The sequence below is a fragment of the Oncorhynchus clarkii genome, chromosome 20 (genome assembly GCF_045791955.1).
Source record: "Oncorhynchus clarkii lewisi isolate Uvic-CL-2024 chromosome 20, UVic_Ocla_1.0, whole genome shotgun sequence".
NCBI classification, from domain to species: domain Eukaryota; kingdom Metazoa; phylum Chordata; class Actinopteri; order Salmoniformes; family Salmonidae; genus Oncorhynchus; species Oncorhynchus clarkii.
In genome coordinates, this window is record NC_092166.1 from 80,102,271 (window position 1) to 80,129,709 (window position 27,439).

General features: G+C 45.3%; 1 protein-coding gene across 2 annotated transcripts in view; it reads left to right on the forward strand.

Moving 5' to 3' along the window:
• The window catches only part of LOC139375717 (BAR/IMD domain-containing adapter protein 2-like), a 112,619-nt gene that overhangs the window by 33,443 nt on the left and 51,737 nt on the right, over positions 1 to 27,439 (forward strand). The window contains exons 2-3 of one of the 2 annotated variants that reach the window (XM_071117527.1): positions 6,143 to 6,218; positions 12,430 to 12,516. In XM_071117527.1, the coding sequence (XP_070973628.1) occupies positions 6,143 to 6,218; positions 12,430 to 12,516 (163 nt within the window). The remainder of the gene's footprint in view (positions 1 to 6,142; positions 6,219 to 12,429; positions 12,517 to 27,439) is intronic. The other variant, XM_071117528.1, reaches the window with a different exon arrangement.

Genomic DNA, 27,439 nt, shown 5'->3' on the forward strand with positions numbered 1-27,439 from the left:
AACAGTGGGTTAACTGCCTTGTTCAGGGGCAGAACGACAGATTTTTACCTTGTCAGCTCGGGGATTCGATCTCAAATCAAAATCAAATAAAATTTTATTTGTCACATACACATGGTTAGCAGATGTTAATGCGAGTGTAGCGAAATGCTTGTGCTTCTAGTTCCGACAATGCAGTAATAACCAACAAGTAATCTAACTAACAATTCCAAAACTACTGTCTTGTACACAGTGTGAGGGGATAAAGAATATGTACATAAGGATATATGAATGAGTGATGGTACAGAGCAGCATAGGCAGATACAGTAGATTGTATCGAGTACAGTATATACATATGAGATGAGTATGTAAACAAAGTGGCATAGTTAAAGTGGCTAGTGATACATGTATTACATAAGGATACAGTCGATGATATAGAGTACAGTATATACGTATGCCTATGAGATGAATAATGTAGGGTAAGTAACATTATATAAGGTAGCATTGTTTAAAGTGGCTAGTGATATATTTACATCATTTCCCATCAATTCCCATTATTAAAGTGGCTGGAGTTGAGTCAGTGTCAGTGTGTTGGCAGCAGCCACTCAATGTTAGTGGTGGCTGTTTAACAGTCTGATAGCCTTGAGATAGAAGCTGTTTTTCAGTCTCTCGGTCCCAGCTTTGATGCACCTGTACTGACCTCGCCTTCTGGATGATAGCGGGGTGAACAGGCAGTGGCTCGGGTGGTTGATGTCCTTGATGATCTTTATGGCCTTCCTGTGACATCGGGTGGTGTAGGTGTCCTGGAGGGCAGGTAGTTTGCCCCCGGTGATGCGTTGTGCAGACCTCACTACCCTCTGGAGAGCCTTACGGTTGAGGGCGGAGCAGTTGCCGTACCAGGCGGTGATACAGCCCGCCAGGATGCTCTCGATTGTGCATCTGTAGAAGTTTGTGAGTGCTTTTGGTGACAAGCCGAATTTCTTCAGCCTCCTGAGGTTGAAGAGGCGCTGCTGCGCCTTCTTCACAATGCTGTCTGTGTGAGTGGACCAATTCAGTTTGTCTGTGATGTGTATGCCGAGGAACTTAAAACTTGCTACCCTCTCCACTACTGTTCCATCGATGTGGATAGGGGGGTGTTCCCTCTGCTGTTTCCTGAAGTCCACAATCATCTCCTTAGTTTTGTTGACGTTGAGTGTGAGGTTATTTTCCTGACACCACACTCCGAGGGCCCTCACCTCCTCCCTGTAGGCCGTCTCGTCGTTGTTGGTAATCAAGCCTACCACTGTTGTGTCGTCCGCAAACTTGATGATTGAGTTGGAGGCGTGCGTGGCCACGCAGTCGTGGGTGAACAGGGAGTACAGGAGAGGGCTCAGAACGCACCCTTGTGGGGCCCCAGTGTTGAGGATCAGCGGGGAGGAGATGTTGTTGCCTACCCTCACCACCTGGGGGCGGCCCGTCAGGAAGTCCAGTACCCAGTTGCACAGGGCGGGGTCGAGACCCAGGGTCTCGAGCTTGATGACGAGCTTGGAGGGTACTATGGTGTTGAATGCCGAGCTGTAGTCAATGAACAGCATTCTCACATAGGTATTCTAGCAACCTTTCGGTTACTGACCCAACCACTAGGCTCCTGCCGCCCCATAAATAAATAAATTAATTAATTAATTGCAACGTGTTCGGCTAAAGCGATTTGAATGCACGAATGCATTTGACTGTTTTTAATATTGTCCATCAACCTAAGACCGCATCTACCGTGGTAGAAATTTTATTGAATTTGATAAAAACAATGCATATGTTTATTAGGCTACTGTGTAGTGTCTTTAAATTACAACCCTCCTTTATCTCCTTCTCGGCAAGAGTCTATTGTCCTGCTAATTGCTCATGTGCGAATTTCTTATTTTGTATTCCAATGTATTGGAATTACTGTATTAATTACAGTAATTTACCATTCTCGGAGTGGAAACGTTGCTTGCAGAGTTCACAACCTGCTACACTTGTGAAAAGTGTAGCATCTACAGTGGTACAAAATATATTATTGAATAAGATTTTTTTTAAACTTTTTATTTTTATTAGGCTACTGTGCAGTTTGACAAAAACCAACAGGACAATGAGATGTTTACTGTAGCCTACATAGTAAAGTGTAACATCCTTAAATAAGGGAGAGCCATGTCCAGATTTTCTCAATGACATCAAGCACTCATTAACTCTGGACATAAACTTTTGAGACTGAGTGTTAATGAGGTACACTTGGAGGTTCACTGGTGAAGTGCAACTAAGATGTAGTTGAAATAAACAAGCGTATTTATTAACGAAAGCATAAAGATGTTGTGGAACAAATATTGTATATGCGTGTTACAGCGTCTTCTGACAAAGTATGAAGGAAAGTGAGTGTGAAATTGCTTTGACATTTTGCGGTTGCGTGAGGTTTGGCGATCACAGAATCCGTAGGATATTAAACACTCAAATAGGCAACAGAAGCAGGAACAGCATAGGGGGTGAGTGACTCACTCATTCCTGGCTTATGTTAAAAATAAGTTATATTAATTAAAACGGAGTCTGGTGCTCTCTAATGTGTGGGTAGGTCACTAGGAGTAAACGGATACTGGACTGCAGTCTGGAGTTTAATGATGAAGCAGAGTATACATGTGGTCTGAGTACACAGGGAAACCTTGTCTCTGAGTTTCACAAAATTGTACCAAACGGACCAGTTCGTTGCTGGCTACTTCACCGACCTTTTTTACATTCTCCAAAACATGAATATTGTTCAGTTCTCAAGTTCTGTGAGGTGGAAGAAATTCCTTGTTCTCTCTATGAAAACTCACTCTCTCTCTATACTGTCTGGCCATGAGAAATAATCTCCTCCAGGTATTAATGACCTACCTAACAGCAACCTGGGTGTAAGAGGGAGAGAGAGAGAGGTGGGGGGTGCTCGCTGTACCAAAAGAGGGCAACATCATGACAACTGCCAGCTAATTGTTTTATTGCTTGATGCAGGACTCTAGTGGCAGAGAGAAGAGACTGTCGGACTGAAACGCTCACACCTCCATTAATTAACGAAAATATAGTCATACCCCATAATGACAAAGCAAAAATAGGTTTTTAGAAATGTTTGCTAATTCATCAAACATTTTTAAACAAATTCCTTGTTTACATAAGTATTCAGACCCTTTGCTATGAGACTTAAAATTGAGCTGAGGTGCATCCTGATTCCATTGATCATCCTTGAAGTTTCTACAACTTGATTGGAGTCCACCTGTGGTAAAGTCAATTGATTGGACATGATTTGGAAAGGCCCACACCTGTCTATATACTGTCCCACAGTTGACAGTGCATGTCAAAGCAAAAACCAAGCCATGAGGTCAAAGGCATTGTCCATAGAGCTCCGAGACAGGATTGTTTTGTGGCACAGATCTTGGGAAGGGTACCAAAACATTTCTGCAGTGGCCTCCATTCTTAAATGGAAGAAGTTTGGAACCACTAAGACTCTTCCTAGAGCTGGCCGCCTGGCCAAACTGAGCAATCGGGAGAAGGGCCTTGGTCAGGGAGGTGAGATGGGAGAACCTTCCAGAAAGACTACCATCTCTATAGTGCTCCACCAATTAGGCCTTTTTGTGGTAGAGTGGCCAGATGGAAGCCACTCCTCAATAAAAGACACAAGACAGCCTGCTTTGGGTTTGCCTAAAGGAACTAGATTGATCTGATGAAACCAAGATTGAACTCTTTGGCCTGAATTCCAAGTGTCACGTCTGGATGAAACCTGGCACCATCCCTACAGTGAAGCATGGTGGTGGCAGCATCATGCTGTGGGGATGTTTTTCAGCGGCAGGTACTGGGAGACTAGTCAGGGTTGAGGGAAAGATGAACGGAGCAAATTATGAAAACCTGCAACGGTTCACCTTCCAACAGGACAATGACCCTAAGCATACAGCCAAGACCATGCAGGAGTGGCTTCAGGACAAGTCTCTGAATGTCCTTGAGTGGCCCAGCCAGAGCCCGATCGAACATCTCTGGAGATACCTGAAAATGGCTGTGCATCAACACTCCCAATCCGACCTAACAGAGCTTGAGAGGATCTGCAGAGAAGAATGGTAGAAACTCCCGAACTACAGGTGTGCCAAGCTTGTAGCATCATACCCAAGAAGACTCGAGGCTAATCGCTGCCAAAGGTGCTTCATCTAAGTACTGAGTAAAATACCTATGAAAACTTACTGAGTACTTATGTAAATGTGATATTCCTTTAAACAAAAAAAATTGTAATACATTTGCAAAACAAACTGTTTTTGCTTTGTCATTATGGGTTATTGTTTGGCGAGGGGGGGAAAAAACTATCAAATACAGTTTAGAATAAGGCTGTAACGCAACAAAATGTGGAAAATGTCAAGGGGTCTGAATACTTTCCAAATGCACTGTGTGTGTGTATGTATGTATGTATGTATGTATGTATGTATGTGTGTGTGTGTGTGTGTGTGTGTGTGTGTGTGTGTGTGTGTGTGTGTGTGTGTGTGTGTGTGTGTGTGTGTGTGTGTGTGTGTGTGTGTGTGTGTGTGTGTGTGTGTGTGTGTGTGTGTGTGTGTGTGTGTGTGTGTGTGTGTGTGTGTGTGTGTGTGTGTGTGTGTGTGTGTGTGTGTGTGTGTGTATATATCTCGCAGAAACGTCTAGGAGCAATATTGGCTCAGCCGCGAAGTGGACAGAACTGGTCCGCCGAGTGCTGAAGCATGTAGTGTGTAAATATCGTCTGTCCTCGGTTGCCACACTAACTACCGAGTTCCAATCTGCGTCTGGAAGCAACGTCAGCACGAGAACTGTTAGTCAGCAGCTTCATGAAATGGGTTTCCATGGCAGCACACAAGCCTACGATCACCATGTGAAATGCCCAAGCATCCGCCTGAGTGGTGTAAAGCCGCAATTGCATTCTGGTGCAGTGGAAATGCGTTCTCTGGAGTGATGAATCACACTTCACCATCTGTCAGTCTGACGGACGAATCTGAGTTTGACGGATGCCAGGAGAACGCTACCTGCCCCATTGCATAGTGCCAACTGTATTGTTGGTTGGAGGAGGAATAATGGTCTGGGGCTGTTTTTCATGGTTTGGGCCCCTTAGTTCCAGTGAAAGGAAATCTTAACACTACAGGATACAATGACATTCTAGATGATTCTGTGCTTCCAACTTTGTGGCAACAGTTTGGGGAAGGCCCTTTCCTGTTTCAGCATGACAATGCCCCTGTGCACAAAGTGAGGTCCATACAGAATTTTTTTCTCCAAAATTGGTGTGGAAGAACTTGACTGGCCTGCACAGAGCCCTGACCTCAACCCAATCGAACACCTTTGGGATGAATTGGACCGGCGACTGCGAGCCAGGCCTAATCGCCCAACACCAGTGCCCGACGTCGCTAATGCTCTTGTGGCTAAATGGTAGCAAGTCCCCCCTCCCAAGCATGTGGATGAGATGTTCAACGAGCAGGTGTCACATACATACATACTTTTGGAAATGTAGTGTATAATCCTATTTTCTCATGATTGTCTCATCATACTTCAGTTCTAGTAATGATGATATTGTAATGTAGTGTTATTTTTCAGTGAGCGTATATGCAGAAGATAATGCTGGTTCCCACCCAACCAAGCCACCTGAATCCCCTCCAGCAGACATTATACCCACAGTTAGATGCATTATATTCATTATCAACCCCTGCTGTGGCCAGGTAGCACCACGCTAGCACCACGCTCAAGCCAACTAAGCTAGCTGAATCTCCTCTCTTCTTCTTTCCTGTTTTCGTGTCATCCAATTTTATTCCCCGTCCTTGTTCCCTCATGTCTCTGCATAACCGAAAAAGTAATTAGCACAAACAACATGACCTGAGAGAGACCGAGAGTGAGTGAGAGAGACTACCTCTTGAGCTGGGCTACCCGGGCATCAACACCCACATCCCTCTCGCTCCTTCTCTCCTTCGCCTGGGTGTGACTGATTCCCATCTACACTCTTGTACCTGATTGGCTAAGCCAAACGAGTTGTGTGCGTGAGTGAGCTGGTAGGAGTCGCGTACTTGCAGTGTGTGAGCGCCGGTGTGTGTGTGTGTGTGTGAATGCACACCCCGATTACAGAGTAGAGCTCTGCCTCTGCTATGCTTATAGCTGCTCAGTCCGACTAAACTGTTTTTATTTCTCTTTTCAGTCCATTATGGAGCAATTCAACCCGTGCTTGCGGAACTTCGTGGCCATGGGGAAGAGTTACGAGAAGGCCCTATCCAGTGAGTACATCCTCTTCTTCTCCTTTATCTCATCCCCCCTCTCCCCTCCTGTCCAGAGGACCAGGCACTGACCTGACACTGTCTTGCTGTTGCTTTTTAGACTCCTGATTTACCTGAACTAGAGATGAGCTCAGATGCTAGTGAAGTAGCCTGTGGTCTGTTTCCTCTTGAAGCCCTTCTGATCTCTTGTAGTACTTCGCTATGGAAGATTCTGCTGGGTGTCCCTACAGAAAAACCACATGATGTTTCACGTGATCATGTGAAGTGTTCCCAAAAACACGTGATTTTTTTTTTTTGCCCCCACATGTGAAATCGTGTGCTTTTTTTCTGTAAGAGATGCTTTCAGTTACATGGACTGATTTTGATATTTTGTTGCGAGGCTCAGGCTGCCTTCCTCAGCTTAGTCTGTTCCATGTCCACATCGTGGCCTCCACTTCACCTGCATCCCTCCATGCCGTCTACTTCTTTTTATGTTTTTTATTTGGTTGTTCACAAGTCGGATTGTGTGTGTGTGTGTGTGTGTGTGTGTGTGTGTGTGTGATACGGTTCAAGGGTGCAGGAGGACAACAATTTTGAGAGGGGGGGGGGGGGGGTCAGGTGGAGCTAAGAGAATAAAAATGGCCCCATAAAAGAACAAGCGAACTGGTATTGAGGAGGGAGATGGAGAGAAAAAGACATTGGAGATACAGACTCTTGTTTCTTCTACCAATGGTAAAGGAGCAGCAGCGTAAACCTATTCTTTTCATCAGTGTCACATGGTCTTACATGAGGTTCAGACGGAACCCGGAATACTTCTATTACAATATTCTGTGCATTCTGCTTAGATCGGACATTTCAATTGACTTTTTTTCCTTACCACCGTTTTGCTTTAGACTGACTCCCTGTCATATGTGGTAGGCATACCACCCTGCATACCACCCTGCATACCACTGCTGTCTTGCTTCTGAAGCTAAGCAGCGTTGGTCCGGGTGAGTCCCTGGATGGGAGACCAGATGCTGCTGGAAGTGGTGTTGGAGGGCCAGTAGGAGGCATTCTTTCCTCTGGTCTAAAAAATATCCCAATGCCCCAGAGCAGTGATTGGGGACACTGCCCTGTGCAGGTCTTTCGGATGGGCCGTTAAACGGGTGTCCTGACTCTCTGAGGTCGTTAAAGATCCCATGGCACTTATCGTAAGAGTAGGGGTGTTAACCCCGGTGTCCTGGCTAAATTCCCAATCTGGCCCTCATACCATCACGGTCACCTAATAATCCCCAGTTTACGATTGGCTCGTTCATCCCGCTGCTCTCCCCTGTAACTATTCCCCAGGTCGTTGCTGTAAATGAGAACGTGTTCTCAGTCAACTTACCTGGTAAAATTACGGATAAATAAACGTGTTGACCTAATAAATATCTATCTTATCCATCTATATACACATAAACAGACACCGTATGGAGCTTGTCCAGCACTGTGAAGGTATAGGAGAACGTGTATACTACTGTATGTGGCAGTCCATCGGGGTGTTTGGCCAGAAATCGAAAGGTTGCTAGTTCGAATCCGAGCCAATTAGGTAATTTTTTTTAAATGGTCGAGCTTCCCTTGAGCAAGGCACTTAACCCTAATTGCTCCCAGGTCACCGTCAATAATGGCCGATCCCTGGTCGTGACCCTTCTCTCCGACGGTGTCTCATGGGGAGTGGGATATGCAAAACGGACATTTTCATTTCACACCACACACGGTACAGGACAGATGCCTCCCCCCAACCCATGTTTTCTGAGCAGACTTTAAAAAAAAAAAATATTTAAACAGCGAATCAGAGCCAAGTGATTACACATTTTGGAAATTGGCCCAAGTAATACCATGCCTAATATTGAGTTGGACCTCCTTTTGCCCTCCGAACAGCCTCAGTTCGTCGGGGCATGAACTACAGGGTGTCTAAAGCATTCCACAGGGATTTCGGTCCATGGTGACTCCAACTTCGCACAGTTGTGTCAAGTTGCCTGAATGTCCTTTGGGGGGGTGGACCATTTTTTGGTACACACGGGGAAACTGTTGAGCTTGAAAAACCTAGCAGCTTTGTAGTTCTTGACACAAACCGGTGTGCCTGGCATCTACTACCATAACATGTTCAAAGGCTCTTAAATCTATTGTCTTGTCCATTCAACCGCTGAATAACAGACACACAATCGATGTCTCAAGGCTAAAAAAATATATTTTTAACCTGTCTCTTCCCCTTCATCTACACTGATTTGAAGTGGATTTAACATGTGACATCAATAAGGGATCATAGCTTTCACCTGGATTCACCTGGATTCACCTGGTCAGTCTGTCATGGAAAGAGCAGGTGTTCCTATTGTTTCGTATAGGCAGTGTATGCGATCGTATACAAATGTAAGCAAGGTTTGAAATGATTGTTTTTGGTCAAATATTGTATCCGTTTAGGCTTCTTGCAGTCAATTATGTTCCGGGTCCCTGACCATTGGTTCGAGAGAGAAAAATCCCCCCGGGGCTGAACCTAGTTGATGCTCCATGCTGTACAGGGTTCACACTACTGCATGTGTGAAACAGGACAAATGTGAGCACCCCCAATTTGATATTTTTATGAACATCCATTTTTAATAAGGATTTCTTGTTGAAATACAGTTTTCAGTTGAATAGAATGGTGAGGAATTGGACATGCTGCACTGAATCTATGGTAGGCTGTAGACTGGGAAAGTATGGTCCTACACAGATAGTGTCTCCTCAGCCATGCCTCTAATGTAGTGTCGTCTCCAGCTGTAGGTTACTGGTCTCTAATGTAGTGTTGTCTCCAGCTGTAGGTTACTGGTCTCTAATGTAGTGTTGTCTCCAGCTGTAGGTTACTGGTCTCTAATGTAGTGTTGTCTCCAGCTGTAGGTTACTGGTCTCTAATGTAGTGTTGTCTCCAGCTGTAGGTTACTGGTCTCTAATGTAGTGTTGTCTCCAGCTGTAGGTTACTGGTCTCTAATGTAGGAGCAGGCAAAGAGTGTGAGAGAGAGAAAGGACTGGAGAGGGAGAGATAGACATGCAGGAAATATGAAGCTCTAAGGACCAATAAAGGAGGACTCAGTGTTGTCTGATAAGAATAAAAATAGCTACACAGCTCCAGGATGGAAAATTAAACTTCTTCATTGCAGATAAGGCGCAGAACTGAGGTTCTGGCTTAGGCTGCGGTTGCAAAGGTAAAGGGCACAGCCAGCATTCAAATCACCACAGGGTGCCTCGTGGGCCTCCATACACTAACTGGAATTGTAAATATGCCAGTTCTGCCTCTGCTCTTAGGAGAAGAAAGGGAGCCCATAAATCGCAACAGGGAACAAGGAGTGGTGCTTGGCTGGACTTGAGGTCCCTGGAGCTTGGTTGACGAACATCATGATTCGGTCTAGGGAGAGAGCTGCCTGCTTCTACAGTACCAGTCAAAAGTTTGGACACACTAATCATTTCAAGGGTTTTTCTTTGTTTTTAATATTTTCTACATTTGTAGAATCATAGTGAAGACATCAAAACTATGAAATAATACATATGGAATCATGTAGTAACCCAAAAAGGGTTAAGCAAATCAAAATGTATTTTATATTTGAGATTCTTCAAAGTAGCCACCCTTTGCCTTGATGACAGCTTTGCACGCTCTTGGCATTCTCTCAACCAGTTTCACGAGGAATGCTTTTCCTTGGAGATGCTGTTTGTTCGATTTTGGAGGATAGGAGAGTGTGTAGTGGATGCAATGCTTAGACTGGTATTTAGCCAGCTGCTCTGTTTAGTTTTGGGACTGGAGAAGGTGGGGCAATTTCACACAGCACACATCCGCACTGGCATCATGTTGAATGTAGGGCAATTTCACACAACCCACAAGGGTATCATGTTGAAGGTGGGGTGGAGAGACATTTCTCAACAGGGACAAGTTGTGTTGTAGAGATGGAGGAGATTCGGAAGGGTGAGGGCTGAATGGATTTTGTAGAGGGGAAGGAGGGAGAGGAAGAGAAATGGGGTGAATTTGGAAGAGGAGTTGAAGATGGATGGAGTACTAAACGCATCAAGCTGCGCAGCTGATCTGGTTTACACGGGTTTTACTCCTCAAGAGTGTTTAATTTGCTTTGGAATAGGTGGGAAGAATGGATGTCTTGTCACCACCTCCTTTCTGTAGACCTATCTGCTTCATATCGGAGGTGTAATCCTCTTTACTGAACACACACACACACACAATCCCCCCGACAGCAGAGCTCTAACGTCTTGTCCCAGTTAATACAGCTTTACCTGGCCTGCCACACTTCACCGCCCCTCGCTCTATCCCCCTTGGCTGGGATTTCTGTGGACATCGCTAAATAGCCCATCCACGCACGGGTTTACCACACCGCACTCTACAATCCACCTGTACCCTCTCACCCACACTCTCCTATCGCACCTAGACTCAACCAAAGCTGGGCTCAGGAAGATCCGAGTGAGGGTCTCTCTTCCTGGAAGTAATCAGTCTGGGTCAGATTGAACCCCAGCTACAGGGCAGTAGGCTTTAGGTCCTTGGTTCTGGAGGCAATGGCTGTTTTCAGTTCAGTGACCTCAAGACACAGATTCTGATAAGGTAGAGAGGAAGAGAAAGGAAATAATTGATAAAGGAAGGATTACGGGAGGAATTTGGTGCAGACTGAGGCTTGAGAAACAATCCTCAGAGGAGAGGTGGATAGATGGACAGAGACAGGTTCCTCAGAGGAGAGGTGGATAGATGGAGGGACAGAGACAGAATCCTCAGAGGAGAGGTGGATAGATGGAGGGACAGAGATGGGATCCTCAGAGGAGAGGTGGAATCAATTTTGTCTCTTAACTTTGAAGTGGGAAGGAATATTGCACATTTTTATTTTTTTACCTTTATTTTACTAGGCAAGTCAGTTAAGAACAAATTCTTATTTTCAATGACGGCCTAGGAACAGTAGGTGAACTGTCTGTTCAGGGGCAGAACAACATATTTTGTACCTTGTCAGCTCGGGGATTTGAACTTGCAACCTTTCGGGTTACTAGTCCAATGCTCTAACCCTGCCGCCCCAGGGTAGCCTAGTGGTTAATGATACAGCAGTAGCTGTTGGGTAGTATTCCCATATGACACTAGCACTCTATATCACAGGAGGCTGCTGAGAGGAGGATGTCTCATAATAATGACTGGAATGGAATCAATGGAATGGTATCAAACACATGGAAAACAGGTGTGATGTGTTTGATACAGTTCCGTTGATTCCATTCCAGCCGTTACTATGAGCACGTCCTCTCCAATTAAGGTGCATGGGGACGCTAGTGCTCCATAAAGACCGTTAACCTTTTTAGAACATATTTAAATGGTTTACCATGCAGTGAATCCATATTCAGGATGTATTTTGGGTAACACTTTATTTAACAGCCTGGTTTACCTAATATTTTAATGTTACGAACTAAGAAACTGTGCAGTAACCGTCCATGTTTAGTATGACTCTGCTTGGTCACATGGTTTAGTAAAGCTGTGACACTCCTTATCAATATGGATAAGCTCAAGGTCATACTCGGTCAGCTTCTCGGCCTTCCTCTCTCTTTCCTCTCGTTGTGACCACCACTCCCTGGTCTTATTCACCATGACTTCCCTCACTGCTTCTAGCTGCCTGTGGCAGGACTGTGTGGGTGAGCAATGCTTGCTGTGTGTGTAAATTCCCTGGACGGAGACCTGAGTTGCAGAGGTCGTAGGCAGAACGGTCTATCTTGCCTTCCCTGGTCTTCCCTTGCTTTACTTTCTCTGGCCTCTGTTTCATGTAGTTCTTCTTTTCATTCAGCATCTGCTCTGTCCACCAGTAGTTGCTGCACTTTCCTCTCGAGCCACCATTGTTGTTATTTGTAGCATTAGCTCTTTTCATTGTAGCTGCTTGTAGCATTAGCGCTTTTCATTGTAGCATTAGCGCTTTTCATTGTAGCATTAGCGCTTTTCATTGTCGCCAGTGGTAGCTTGTAGCCTTTTCCATTGTAACTTGAAGTAGCCTTTTACGTAGTAGCCTGTTGTAGCCTTGCTATAGAACTTTGCTTTGTACTTTGTACTAGCCTAGCTCTTTCCATTGTAGCAATTACTCTTTTCATTGCAGCCTTTAGCACTTTCCCTAATTGACTGGGGCTATAGCTATAGGGGAGGGATGCTGGGGTGAAGATTACGTTAATGTCCAATATTTCCACTCCGCCCCTGATCTGACGCCCAATGCTTCCATGTTTCCAGGTGTCACATTTGCTGCAAAGGGCTACTTCGAGGCACTGGTGAGGATGGGAGAGATGGCCAGCGAAAGTCAAGGCTCTAAGGATCTTGGTGAGTCCTAGTTGTGGCAATAGGGGGTTGCAGCACCCCTAGTGGGGTAGAGGGGGGTTGCATGGAGACATGCCAGACAGGGCTGGATGGTTGTGGGTGCGAATGGGAATTGATGGTTTAAAAGGGAAAAGGACAAGCAGCCGATGCACCGCCTGAAACTGGGTCTACACACAGGCACACGCGTGCACAGCAAACATGTTGAAACACACTCAAGCAAATCCTGTTGTAGTCGTTTTTTAGTTTTATAGTCAGTTATTTCAATGCAATTGGGAAGGAGAGCTTACAGTGTTCTGCATTCACCACTGAGGCAATCACGTCCCCTTACAGTTCATCTCTGATATTTGATATGGAAATGTTGTTTTTGTTGGGTTCTAGCTTGATATATATGTATTCCTGTTACCAGCTCGTTCATAGGCTTCCTCTCTCACCCTTATGGAAACATTCTGTCTCTGAGACGGGCCCCTTTTGTACTTTGCCTCCGGTCACACACATACATTTGAACGTTGATCATCTGATCTAACCCACAATACGTTAATCACTACTACTAGGCCACTTGCATAGTTATAAATGTACTAAAACCTGCTCCAGTCAATCAGTCAGTTTCCAACAGTTTACCTCTTGTTTTGCCTCAACTTTCTCTGAATTATGCTGTGTAGCATTTGATTTTGTATTGTAGCCCAGAGTGAGTAAATATTCAATTGAATTTCAAAACATTATCATGCTGCGGATTTTCCTTTCATTCATAACATTCAATAGGGATTATTGGTCATGTTTCTTAATTGGACTGTAAAGACACTGTTTTGGGGCTGTTGACTTCTCTCTTGTCCTTTTACTCTCAGTTAGAACAGTTTTCACACTGGAACAGCTACAACCTGTGAATGGACCAGTTTGGGTTGTATTGGTCTGTTAGGCTGACGCACACTTAGAGGTGGAGAAAGACGAAGGATGGTGCTGTGGCTGGGTGCGGACTGTGGTGATGGTGGGAGGGCAAGGGTCAGATTGGAGGCAAGATAGGGAGTGGAAACTGGTAGGATGGTGATGGCAGCAAGTGGTCTCTTCCAATGACATCCGTAAGAAATTAGTACATTAAGACTCCAGCATGCTCCACTGCAGTTATTTCTTCAACAGCTTTATGTTTTTATCGATATCTATTGGTTTTTATGGTTGCAGTCATATACATCGGTAAGAAAAAGTATGTGAACCCTTTGGAATTACCTGGATTTCTAAATAAATTTGTCATAAAATGTGCTCTTATCTTCATTGAAGTCACAACAATAGAGAAACACAGTCTGCTCAAACTAATAACACACAAACACTTCTATGTTTTCATGCCTTTATTGAGGGTAAACATTCACAGCGCAGGGTGGGAAAAGTATTTTAACCATTGGATTTATTTAAAAAAAAATATTTTACCTTTATTTAACTAGGCAAGTCAGTTAAGAACAAATTCTAATTTTCAATGACGGCCTAGGAACAGTGGGGCAGAACGACAGATTTGTACCTTGTCAGCTCGGGGGTTTGAACTTGCAACCTTTTGGTTACTAGTCCAACACTCTAACCACTAGGCTACCCTAACTGGTTGACCGTCATTTGGCAGCAATAATCTCAACCAAACGTTTTCTGTAGTTGCGGATCAGACCTGCACAACGATCAGGAGGCATTTTGGGCCATTCCTCTTTAGAAAACTGTTTCAGTTCAGCAATATTCTTGATATGCCTGGTGTGAACCGCTCTCTCGAGGTCATGCCACAGCATCTCAATCTCTAACCAACATCTCCAATCTCGTCTCATTGATTGGATTCCAGGTTAGCTGACTCCTGACTCCAATTAGCTTTTGGAGAAGTTATTAGTCTAGGGGGTCACATACTTTTTACAACCTACACTGTGAATGTTTAAATTATGTATTCAATACAGACTAGAAAAATACAATAATTTGTGTATTATTTTTTGTGTGTTTGACCCATTTAAGCAGAAATCCAGGTAATTCCAAAGGGTTCACAGCTAGCCTATATAGATTCAGCTTCATGTTTTCAGTCAGACCGAGTCACATGTTCGAAGAATGGGACTGTCTCGCCTCCTGAATCTGAGCACTGTGTAGTTAAGACTCACTCACTCACTCCGAGGGGAATTTGGATAGCAGACAGCTGTGGCTTGGAGGGAAGAGGTGAGAGGTCAGAGGTGAGATAGGAAAATAGAAAAGCTCTCAGCATTCATTATTCATACTTTGTCTTTTTTTTTTTTTTGGCCTTTCACATTTTGTCTGATGGTTTCATCTCTTCATTCCTCCACTTAGCCTCTCTCTCTCTGTGAATACTGATTGAACTGCGTTTGATTGCCTACTCCAATCTGAACCGTTTTACCTTTTTTTTTTATAGTCTGTATTCAGCCTCAGTGACAGTATCTGTGCCGTGATAGGATTCCAACACAGCACTCAGTATTAGTAGCGAAGCCATTCGTTCAGAGGAGGATTTCTTATTGCAGAAAATAGTATGCTAGAGCAGAAGAACCCATTAATGAGGCTGCTGGTTTAATTAATGCTACATCCCAGTGACCTCATCTTAAACTGTCCATAAACACGTGTTCATCCATCTCCATATTGGTTCTGCCCTCTCTATTGTCCCTCATCTACTGTGTGTGTGTGTGGGTGTGTGTGTGTTCTCTGCGTTATGAGGTCCTTTGGTTGTTTTTTCATCCCTAGCTATGACTCAGCACAATTAACCCTCCTCCCTCTAATCCCGCTGCAGTCAGTGACAGGCAGGGCTGAAGAGAGGCGACTGATGCTGTCTCTGGACATCAGTGTGCCTAAAGGGGTGTGTGTGTGTGTCTTCTGACAGTACTTGCAAGTATGATGTTCAAAACATCCCAAGATGATGTTTTTACGTGTTTGTTCCTTGTAGTTTAATGGCAACTCAGGCTAGCCTGCAGTGATTTGCATGATCAGCCATTCCCTCTTCACACGGTAATGACAGAGGTGAACATTCCGTGTACATTCCAGTTAACTACAGTCTGTTTGTATTCCACAGCTGACTGTTTGTAAGACGAGAGAGGGACGCAGAAAGGCATTACTATAGCCTGCGGGATAAACATTGAATAGTCTACAACATGACAGCCATTACTCACACAATGTTCCTAACGCCAGCCCATTACATTGTTGGTCAGCCCCAGTGTAGTCTGGTCAGCCCCAGTGTAGTCTGGTCAGCCCCAGTGTAGTCTGGTCAGCCCCAGTGTAGTCTGGTCAGCCCCAGTGTAGTCTGGTCAGCCCCAGTGTAGTCTGGTCAGCCCCAGTGTAGTCTGGTCAGCCCCAGTGTAGTCTGGTCAGCCCCAGTGTAGTCTGGTCAGCCCTAGTGTAGTGTAGTCTGGTCAGCCCTAGTGTAGTGTAGTCTGGTCAGCCCCAGTGTAGTGTAGTCTGGTCAGCCCCAGTGCAGTGTAGTCTAGTCAGCCCCAGTGCAGTGTAGTCTGGTCAGCCCCAGTGCAGTGTAGTCTGGTCAGCCCCAGTGTAGTGTAGTCTGGTCAGCCCCAGTGTAGTGTAGTCTGGTCAGCCCCAGTGTAGTGTAGTCTGGTCAGCCCCAGTGTAGTGTAGTCTGGTCAGCCCCAGTGTAGTGCAGTCTGGTCAGCCCCAGTGTAGTGCAGTCTGGTCAGCCCCAGTGTAGTGCAGTCTGGTCAGCCCCAGTGTAGTGCAGTCTGGTCAGCCCCAGTGTAGTGCAGTCTGGTCAGCCCCAGTGTAGTGCAGTCTGGTCAGCCCCAGTGTAGTGCAGTCTGGTCAGCCCCAGTGTAGTGCAGTCTGGTCAGCCCCAGTGTAGTGCAGTCTGGTCAGCCCCAGTGTAGTGCAGTCTGGTCAGCCCCAGTGTAGTGCAGTCTGGTCAGCCCCAGTGTAGTGCAGTCTAGTCAGCCCCAGTGCAGTGCAGTCTAGTCAGCCCCAGGGAGGAATGGATGGGCAGAGGAGTGTTGGGATGGAGGGATAGGAGGGACGTCAGCGCTCTGCTGCGGCATGAAGCAGAAACGCTTTTCCAGCCTGTTCACTTTCATTATCCACAGGCCCCATGATTCTGTCTCTCTGTCTCCTTGTGTCAGTTGGCTTTTCATAGCCAAGCATTGAGGTCGAGAGACGAAACCTAAGATCACACAGGACACTAGATAAGACAGGAGAATTAGACCAGATATGACAGACTGACCCTGTCTTTGGGGGTTCCAGTCAAGATTCTAGCATTCATATTTATCGCTAGCTGTGATAAAGTTTTAGTGTCTTATCCGGAGAGTAGAGCATTGCAGTAATCTAATCTTGAAGTGACAAAAACATGGATTTAGTTATTCTGCATCATTTTTTGATAAACATTTTCAGATTTTGGTAATGTTACAAGGAACGAAAAAGGCTGCTCTTGAAATATTTTATGTCCGTCGAGAGATCAGGGTCCAGAGTTCAGTTTAATTTGAGACGGCTGTACATCAATCGAGATACATTGTCCGATCCAAGAACAGAGATCTTTGTTTTTTGGGACCTAGAACTAGCATCTCTTTGTCCTAGTTTAAAAGTAAAACATTTGCCGCCTTCCACTTCCTTATGTCTGAAACACAGGCTTCCAGGGTAGGCTATTTTCGGGCTTCACCATGTTTTCATTGAAATGTACAGCTGTCAGTGGTCTGCATAGCAGTGAAAGTTGACATTGTTTTTCTGAATGACGTCACCAAGAGGTAGCATATATAGTGAAAACAGTAGTGGTCCTAGAACAGAATCTTGAGGAACACCAAACCTTACCATTGAATTGTCAGAGGACAAACCATCCACGGAGACTGATATCTTTCTGACAGATAAGATCTAAACCAGGCAAGAACTTGTCCGCGTAGACCAATTAGGGTTTTAAATCTTTCCAAAAGAATGGTGATTGATGGGGTCGAAAGTGGCACTAAGGTCTAGGATCACAAGGACAGGAGCAGAGCCTTGGTCTGACACCAATTACAGCTGTGGTCTATGATAGGGTCTAAAACCAGACTGGAGTATTTCCTATACATGGGCAACTGCTTTAAAAAAAATGTTGAGACAAATGGGAGATTTGGAATAGGCCAATGTATTTATATTATTTTTTTGTTTCAAGGTTTGGCTTTTTCAGGAGAGACTTTATAACTGCCACTTTTAGTGAGTTTGGCACACATCCAGTTGATAGGGAGCCATTTCTTATGTTGAACATAGGAGAGCCAAGCACTGAAAGTAGTGCTTTCAGTAGTTTAGTTGGAATAGGGTCCAGTAGACAGTTGGAAGAGCTCAGTGACTTTCAACGTGGCATCGAATGCCACCTTTCCAACAAGTCAGTTCAACAAATATCTGCCTTGCTAGAGCTGCCCTGGTAAACTATAAGTGCTGTTATTGTGAAGTGGAAACGTCTAGGAGCAACAACGGCTCAGCCGCTAGGTGGGTAGGCCACACAAGCTCACGAACCTGGACCGCCAAGTGCTGAAGCGTGTAGCGCGTAACAATCGTCTGTGCTCGGGTGCAACATTCATTACCGAGTTCCAAACTGCCTCTGGAAGCAACGTCAGCACAATAACTGTTCGCCGGGAGCTTCATGAAATGCGTTTCCATGGCCGAGCAGCCGCACACAAGCCTAATATCACTATGCGCAATGCCAAGTGTCGGCTGGAGTGACGTAAAGCTCGCCGCCATTTGACTCTGGAGCAGTGGGAACACGTTCTCTGGAGTGATGAATCACACTTCACCTTCTGGAAGTCCGACGGATGTATCTGGGTTTGGCGGATGCCAGACGAATGCGTAGTGGCAGCTGTAAAGTTTGGGGGAGGAGGAATAACTGTCTGGGACTGGTTTTCATGGTTCGGGCTAGGTCCCTTAGTTCCAGTGAAGGGAAAGCTTAACACTACAGCAAACAATGACATTCTAGACGATTTTGTGCTTCCAAAATTGTGGCAACAGTTTGGAGAAGGCCTTTTCCTGTTTCAGCATGACAATGCTCCTGTGCACAAAGTGAGGTCCATACAGAAATGGTTTGTTGACATCGGTGTGGAAGAACTTGACTAGCCTGCACAGATCCCTGACCTCAACCCCATTGAACACCTTTTGAGATTAATTTGAACTCTGACTGCGAGCCAGGCCTAATCGCCCCAACATCAGTGCCCGACCTCACTAATGCTCTTGTGGCTGAATGAAAGCAAGTCCCCGCAGAAATGTTCCAACATCTAGTGGAAATCCTTCCCAGAAGAGTGGAGGCTGTTATAGCAGCAAGGGGGGGGGGGACACTCCACATTAATGCCCATGATTTTGGAATGAGATGTTCGACAAGCAGGTGTCAAGTAGTGCATATACTTGATCATTACAATAAATTATTATTAAATGACGAGTGATTGAAGAGCGTGAAAAGCAATTTATGCAGTTGCAATTGATGTCCTTAGTCAGCTACCTAAATGGACCAGTCCAGATGATTCCTCCATAACGTTTGCCTGTGAGACATTTACATAATTTAAGTCAAACCAGAAGTGATAATCCAACAAGTCCGTAGCTACATCAATTAAATCTACCCAGGGGAAAAACACTCCGTTCTCCAAATCACATTTTCTAAGCCATTTGGCTTTTCTCTCAAACTGAACTCCTAGGAGACATCCCAAAATGTCACCCTATACCCGATGGACCCTGGTCAGAAGTAGTGCATTGTGTGTGTATAAATAGGGAATAGGATTTGATTTGGGATGCTTCCCTGTTCTAGGTTATATAAAGGGAGGGTATTTTTTTAAGGTGAGGGGCTCCGCTAGAGATCACGTGGGGATAAATAATGTAGATGTCTCTAACGTGCGGTAGTGTCAGAGGAATGGAACTGCACTGCACACACAGGACTGAATGATGATACAACTTTACCCCTGAGGTGTATATGCAGTAGCTACAATACTGCAGTGAATCATCATTTTTTTTTTCTCTTCCCTTTTTGTGGCGCGTGTCTGTGTCCTTCGTTATATCATAAATCAGTGTGATTACCTACAAAAGACAGAGCCCAAGTGCACACTAATAAGGAACACTTCCACATAGAACACGACATGAACATAAGGTACTTGTAGCCTTTTGGCTTGTGAATACAGAGACCGCTTCTTCCTGCCATGTTATAGGCTGTGGGCAGTTGTTATCAGATTTGTCATATTTGTTTTCCTGTACTGAAGAGAAACTAACACGAGTGTCATGCATGTGAGGTTTTAAACATGCGTGACCTGTCATACACATCTGGAGTACATGTGTGGTGTTGTGTTGCAGCTGTTTTTTCCAGTCGGCTATTTATGATGCTGTGTGCTTCCAGAGACGAGCGCCACAGGGTCTCAGCTTAATAATGGTACAGTCAAGCTGTTCTCCTCCCACACCAGAAATCAGACTGGTGGCCTACACACACACACTAGTACACTCACTCATCTACGTACACACACACTATAATGTACACACACACACTTGGGTTTCACTTAGCCTCTCACATTTAACTGTTTCAGCCCTGTTGTTATTCCTAAAGCATTATTCCATTATTAATAGCCCCTATTCCACCACTAGACCGATTCCATTAATGACCCCCTATTCCACTACTAGCCCCTATTCCAATACTAGCCCCACTACTAACCCCTGTTCCACTACTAACCCCTGTTCCACTACTAACCCCTGTTCCACTACTAACACCTGTTCCACTACTAACACCTGTTCCACTACTAACCCCTGTTCCACTACTAACCCCTGTTCCACTACTAACCCCTGTTCCACTACTACCACCTGTTCCACTACTAGCCCCTGTTCCACTACTAACACATGTTCCACTACTAGCCCCTGTTCCACTACTAGCCCCTGTTCCACTACTAGCCCCTGTTCCACTGCTAGCCCCTGTTCCAATGCTAGCCCCTGTTCCACTGCTAGCCCCTGTTCCACTGCTAGCCCCTGTTCCACTACTAGCCCATGTTCCACTACTAACCCCTGTACCACTACTAACATGTTCCATTAATATCCCCTGTTCCACTACTAGCCCCTGTTCCACTACTAGCCCCTGTTCCACTACTAGCCCCTGTTCCACTACTATCCCCTTTTCCACTACTAGCCCCTGTTCCACTACTAACACCTGTTCCACTACTAGCCCCTGTTCCATTAATAGCCCCTGTTCCACTACTAACACCTGTTCCATTAATAGCCCCTGTTCCAATGCTAGCCCCACTACTAGCCCCTGCTCCACTACTAACACCTGTTCCATTAATAGCCCCTGTTCCATTAATAGCCCCTGTTCCGCCGCTAGCCCCTAATACACAATTACTGACTCATAAAATATCCATTCACACAAGCGAGGACACCTTTCTATTCTGTGTGCCATGGTCTGTCTCTCTCACACAGCATCGTACTAAGAACACAAATTAAATAGGCAGTCACTTTAGTCAGAGTTGATTCACAAGTTATTCTGAGCACAAGTGGAGGCTTTTAAAAATTCAACAACTTTTCATCCGTCTCTTTGAGAAGGAAAGGATGGATGCTCAGTGATTTGTTACACTGCAGCAGAGGTCAGAATCAGACTACCCCCACCAGCGCTCTCCATCCCTCCCTCTCTCAATCTGGACGCCCACGCAATGATGTAGGAGCCTACGCAGGCAGGCAGGAAGCCCTAGGAAAACTCACTGCCACCTCACACCGAATGTAACAAATAGATGAAATGCATTCCGGGAGCGATTCAGAAAAAGCAAGAGGAGAGGGGAGACCAAATACGCTAGACCAACGCACAGACTGCCCAAAAATGGCTTGTTGGTGATGTCACACTGCTGAAGTTGGCATAGTCTGGCTTCCATTGTCATAGAGGAAGGATTCTCTGGCATTACCGGTTGTCCTGTTATGGGCAGGGAGGATATCAGGAAGGATTCTCTGGTATTACCAACTATCCTCTCTACCCATAACAGGACATTGTTCATCATACTTGTCATTCTGATAGCCAATTAAATTCGACATTTCTGCTTCTATTTAATGAATTCCTCTCCTGCTGTCAGCGGTGGCAGTGTTCTCTGTATCCGCCCGTAGAGGATTCGGGCACATTTGGAGCGATGGTCGCCCTCATTAAAACGCTTTAAAGTTAAACGGCCGAATCTGAGGTTCAGGAAATAATTATCCTTTCGCTAATGAATTGAGATGATGTGGTTTGAACCATGCTGGGCTGTGTGTGTGTGTGCCTGCGGTGGTGCGTGCCAGTAGAGGCTGGTGACTTGGAAAAATTGAGCAGGATGGGAGACCTCCGATATAGGCGCGGAACACACGGGGACAACGACGTGTTTCAGAAAATTGTCAGACTAATTATTTGACCCTTTAAATAAAGACCCTTATAATACAATATTATGGGGGATGGAAATGAGAGGGCTACTTACACTGTGTTGGAAAGGGATCACAGCAGTGATTTGAATGAGTGTATGAGGGATACGTTGAGGTGTTCAGAGGCTTGAAAAGTACAGGACAGGATTTGACTGGGAAGACTAACTATAAAGCAACACACTAACACAGTTAGATAAGAGCTAAGAATGTGTTAGTCCAAGCAAGGAGTAAAATCATTGATGTGTAATAATGTGTTTGTGATTGACTCTACATACAGTAATGAGAGAACATTGATGGGGAACTTAGTGTTTGGAGGGGAAACATTCAATGTGCCAGTGGATGAGTGGGCACATGAGACATGGCTTCAGTTCATGTCAGGAGAAAGTTGACAATAGTAGTGTTTCTTTTTTTTTTAAATTTAACTCGGCAAGTCGGTTAAGAACAAATGACGGCCTACCGGGGAACAGTGGGTTAACTTGTTTGTGTCGCACTGCTTTGCTTTATCTTGGCCAGGTCGCAGTTGTAAATGAGAACTTGTTCTCAACTGGCCTACCTGGTTAAATAAAGGTGTTCTCAACTAGCCTACCTGGTTAATTTTACGCAATTATTTTGTGATATATGAATATATTTAGTATAGTTTCATATAAAAAGGACTTTGTTTAACTATTTTTATGAAATTTCACTGAGGAGGATGGTCCTCCTCTTCCTCCTCTGAGGAGCCTCCACTGGTGCGCGCGTGTCCATATTCCTCTAGCTGGAGAGAGAGAGAGGACACCTTGCAGCTAGCACGGCTCCACTAGAGAGAGAGAGGACACCTTGCAGCACGGCTCCACTAGATAGAGAGAGTAAGGACACCTTGCAGCTAGCACGGCTCCTCTAGCTAGAGAGAGAGAGAGAGAGAGAGAGGACACCTTGCAGCTAGCACGGCTCCACTAGATAGAGAGAGACACCTTTCAGCACGGCTCCACTAGATAGAGAGAGAGGACACCTTGCAGCTAGCACGGCTCCTCTAGCTAGAGAGAGAGAGGACACCTTGCAGCTAGCACGGCTCCACTAGATAGAGAGAGAGAGGACACCTTGCAGCTAGCACGGCTCCACTAGATAGAGCGAGAGGACACCATGCAGCTAGCACGGCTCCACTAGATAGAGAGAGAGGACACCTTGCAGCTAGCACGGCTCCACTAGATAGAGAGAGAGGACACCTTGCAGCTAGCACGGCTCCACTAGATAGAGAGAGAGAGGACACCTTGCAGCTAGCACGGCTCCTCTAGCTAGAGAGAGAGAGGACACCTTGCAGCTAGCACGGCTCCACTAGATAGAGAGAGAGGACACCTTGCAGCTAGCACGGCTCCACTAGATAGAGAGAGAGAGGACACCTTGCAGCTAGCACGGCTCCACTAGATAGAGAGAGAGGACACCCTGCAGCTAGCACGGCTCCACTAGATAGAGAGAGAGAGAGGACACCTTGCAGCTAGCACGGCTCCACTAGAGAGAGAGAGAGAGAGGACACCTTGCAGCTAGCACGGCTCCACTAGATAGAGAGAGAGAGGACACCTTGCAGCTAGCACGGCTCCACTAGATAGAGAGGACACCTTGCAGCTAGCACGGCTCCACTAGATAGAGAGGACACCTTGCAGCTAGCACGGCTCCACTAGATAGAGAGAGAGGACACCTTGCAGCTAGCACGACTCCACTAGATAGAGAGAGGACACCTTGCAGCTAGCACGGCTCCACTAGATAGAGAGAGACGACACCTTGCAGCTAGCACGGCTCCACTAGATAGAGAGAGACGACACCTTGCAGCTAGCACGGCTCCACTAGATAGAGAGAGAGGACACCTTGCAGCACGGCTCCACTAGATAGAGAGAGAGGACACCTTGCAGCACGGCTCCACTAGATAGAGAGAGAGGACACCTTGCAGCTAGCACGGCTCCTCTAGCTAGAGAGAGAGGACACCTTGCAGCACGGCTCCACTAGATAGAGCGAGAGGACACCATGCAGCTAGCACGGCTCCACTAGATAGAGAGAGAGGACACCTTGCAGCACGGCTCCACTAGTTGAGAGAGAGGACACCTTGCAGCACGGCTCCACTAGATAGAGAGAGAGGACACCTTGCAGCACGGCTCCACTAGATAGAGAGAGAGGACACCTTGCAGCTAGCACGGCTCCACTAGATAGAAGAAAATGGAAAAAAAGGCTTCTTCGTTAGATACAGAGAAAGGTTTTGTGTGGCGCTGAACCTTTTGTATTGACAGTTACGAAATCAGTGGTGGAGATAGATGGGGATAGACAGCAATATATAGATAGAAAATGACAATACCAGAGAGAATGTAATTCTGATCAGGAAATGACGATACCAGCGAATGTAATTCTGATCAGGTCGAAAGGGAAACACAGGGAGGGAGTTTATTCATCAGTGGATGTTGCATATTATGCATTCAGAAGTGGATTAAATTCTAACATTTTTCCATCAGTCTACACTCAATACCCCATAATGACAAAGCAAAAACAGGTTTTTAGACATTTTTGCAAATGTCATAAAGAACAACAACATTAAACTTACATTGTGTAGGTATATTCAGACCCTTTACTCAGTACTTTGTTGATGCACCTTTTGGCAGTGATTGATTACAGCCTCAAGTCTTGGGTATGACGCTACAAGCTTAGCACACCTATATTCGGGGTGGTTCTCCCATTTTTCTTTGTAGATCTTCTCACTCGCTGTCAAGTTTGATAAGGAGCGTCGCTACACAGCTATTTTCAGGTCTCTCCAGAGATGTTCGACCGGGTTCAACTCCGGGCCCTGGCTGGGCCACTCAAGGACATTCAGAGACTTGTCCTGAAGCCACTCCTGCGTTGTCTTGGTGGTGTGCTTAGGGTCGTTGTCCTGTTGGAAGGTGAACCTTCGCCCCAGTCTGAGGTCCTGAGTGCTCTAAAGCAGGTTTTCATCAAGGATCTCTCTCTGTACTTTGCTCCGTTCATCTTTCCCTTGATCCTGACTAGTCTCCCAGTACCTGCCGCTGAAAAACAACCTCCAAATGGGCTGTATTGTGCCTTTTACTGAGGTGGTCCGTCTGGCCACTCTACCATAAAGGCCTGATTGGTGGAGTTAGGTATTGATGGTTGTCCTTCTGGAAGGTTCTCCCATCTCCACAGAGGAACTCTTGATCTCTGTCCGAGTGACCATTTGGGTTCTTGGTCACCTCCCTGACAATTCCTTCGACCTCATGACTTGGTTTTTGCTCTGACATGCACTGTCAACTGTGAGACCTTATATATCTCACAGGTGTGTGGCTTTCCAAATCATGTCCAATCAATTGAATTTACCACAGGTGGACACCAATGAAGTTGTAGAAACATCTCAAGGTTGATCAGTGGAAACAGGATGCACCTGAGCTCAATTTCCAGTCTCATAGCAAAGGGTCTGAATGCTTTCTAAAAACCTGTTTTCGCTTCATAAACCTTTGTCGTTTATGAGGTATTGTGTGTAGATTGGTGAGGAAAACCTAATTTAATCTATTTTAGAGTAAGGCTGTGACGTAATAACAAGTATATGGGTTCGAATACTGTATATATGCAGTACCAGTCAAAAGTTTGGTCATTCAAGGGTTTTTCTTTTCTTTTGTACTATTTTCTACGTTGTAGAGTAATAGTGAAGACTTCACAACTATGAAATAAAACATATGGGATCATGTAGTAACCCAATTTATTTTTAAAACCAATTAAAAATATGTTTTATATTTTAGGTTCTTCAAAGTTGCAACCCTTTGCCTTGACAGCTTTGTACACTCTTGGCATTCTCTCAACCAGCTTCATGAGGTAGTCACCGGGAATGCATTTAAAATTAACAAGTGTGAGCACTGTGATGAAACTGGCTCCCTTAAAAGGAAGACCCAGAAAAGGAAGGAAGGAAGGGAAGACCCAGAGTTACCTCTGCTGCAGAGGATAAGTTCATTAGGAGTTACCAGCCTCAGAAATTGCAGCCCAAATAAATGCTTCAGTGTTCAAATTACAGACACATCTCAACATCAACTCTTCAGAGGAGACCGCATGAGTCAGGCCATGGTCAAATTGCTACAAAGAAATCACTACTTTTTTTATTTTATTTAAATGTTTATTTATCCAGGCAAGTCAGATAATAACAAATTGTTATTTACAAAGACTGCCTACCCTGGCCAAACCCCAACGATGCTGGGCCAATTGTTCACCACCCAATGGGACTCCCAATCACGTCCGGATGTGATACAGCCTGGAATCGAACCAGGGTCTGTAGTGAAGCCTCTTGCACTGAGATACAGTGCCTTAGACCACTGTACCACTCGGGAGCCCAAACTACTAAAGGACACCAATAAGAAGAGACTTGCTTGGGCCAAGAAACAGTGAATGGTGCGAGTGTGCGTGTGCCCTCTAAAACCTGGCCTTGTTATGAGGACAATGAAGGATAATAAAATAACTCCTGTCTGCTCCTCCATGGATACGCCAGCCTGGCAACACACACATACACACACACAGGGTACATCCCAAATGACACGTGTGTCCCTACATAGGGTACTGTATGGGAAGCAGACATTGTCTAGTGGAGGCTTTTATTAGAGAGCTGTGAGGAGTGTGAAGGGAGACAATCTGATGGCCTGTCGCATGTGTGCCGCATCAAATACAGTAAGCCCACTTGTTCACTGCTGGGCCAGCACACACACACACACACACACACACAGCTCTACATTTTGGGGACCTCTCTGGCTTTATCTGGCAATATTTCCTGCCGTTTTCCTGCCTTCATCTGGAGATGCTCAGTGTGTGCACTCTATCTCTGAGAAGTAAGGGAGAAACAGTTGACCCCTAGGTGACCCGGTTTCTGAGTTTCATCTGGAGACGCTCAGTGTGTATGAGGAAACTGCAGCGCCAGCGAGAGTCTCTTCCCCTTCCAAACATCATCACAAACACCTGGTCTCTTGCTCTCAGTAGATACAGTGCCTTGCGAAAGTATTCGGCCCCCTTGAACTTTGCGACCTTTTGCCACATTTCAGGCTTCAAACATAAAGATATAAAACTGTATTTTTTTGTGAAGAATCAACAACAACTGGGACACAATCATGAAGTGGAACGACATTTATTGGATATTTCAAACTTTTTTAACAAATCAAAAACTGAAAAATTGGGCGTGCAAAATTATTCAGCCCCTTTACTTTCAGTGCAGCAAACTCTCTCCAGAAGTTCAGTGAGGATCTCTGAATGATCCAATGTTGACCTAAATGATGATAAATACAATCCACCTGTGTGTAATCAAGTCTCCGTATAAATGCACCTGCACTGTGATAGTCTCAGAGGTCCGTTAAAAGCGCAGAGAGCATCATGAAGAACAAGGAACACACCAGCCAGGTCCGAGATACTGTTGTGAAGAAGTTTAAAGCCTGATTTGGATACAAAAAGATTTCCCAAGCTTTAAACATCCCAAGGAGCACTGTGCAAGCGATAATATTGAAATGGAAGGAGTATCAGACCACTGCAAATCTACCAAGACCTGGCCGTCCCTCTAAACTTTCAGCTCATACAAGGAGAATACTGATCAGAGATGCAGCCAAGAGGCCCACGATCACTCTGGATGAACTGCAGAGATCTA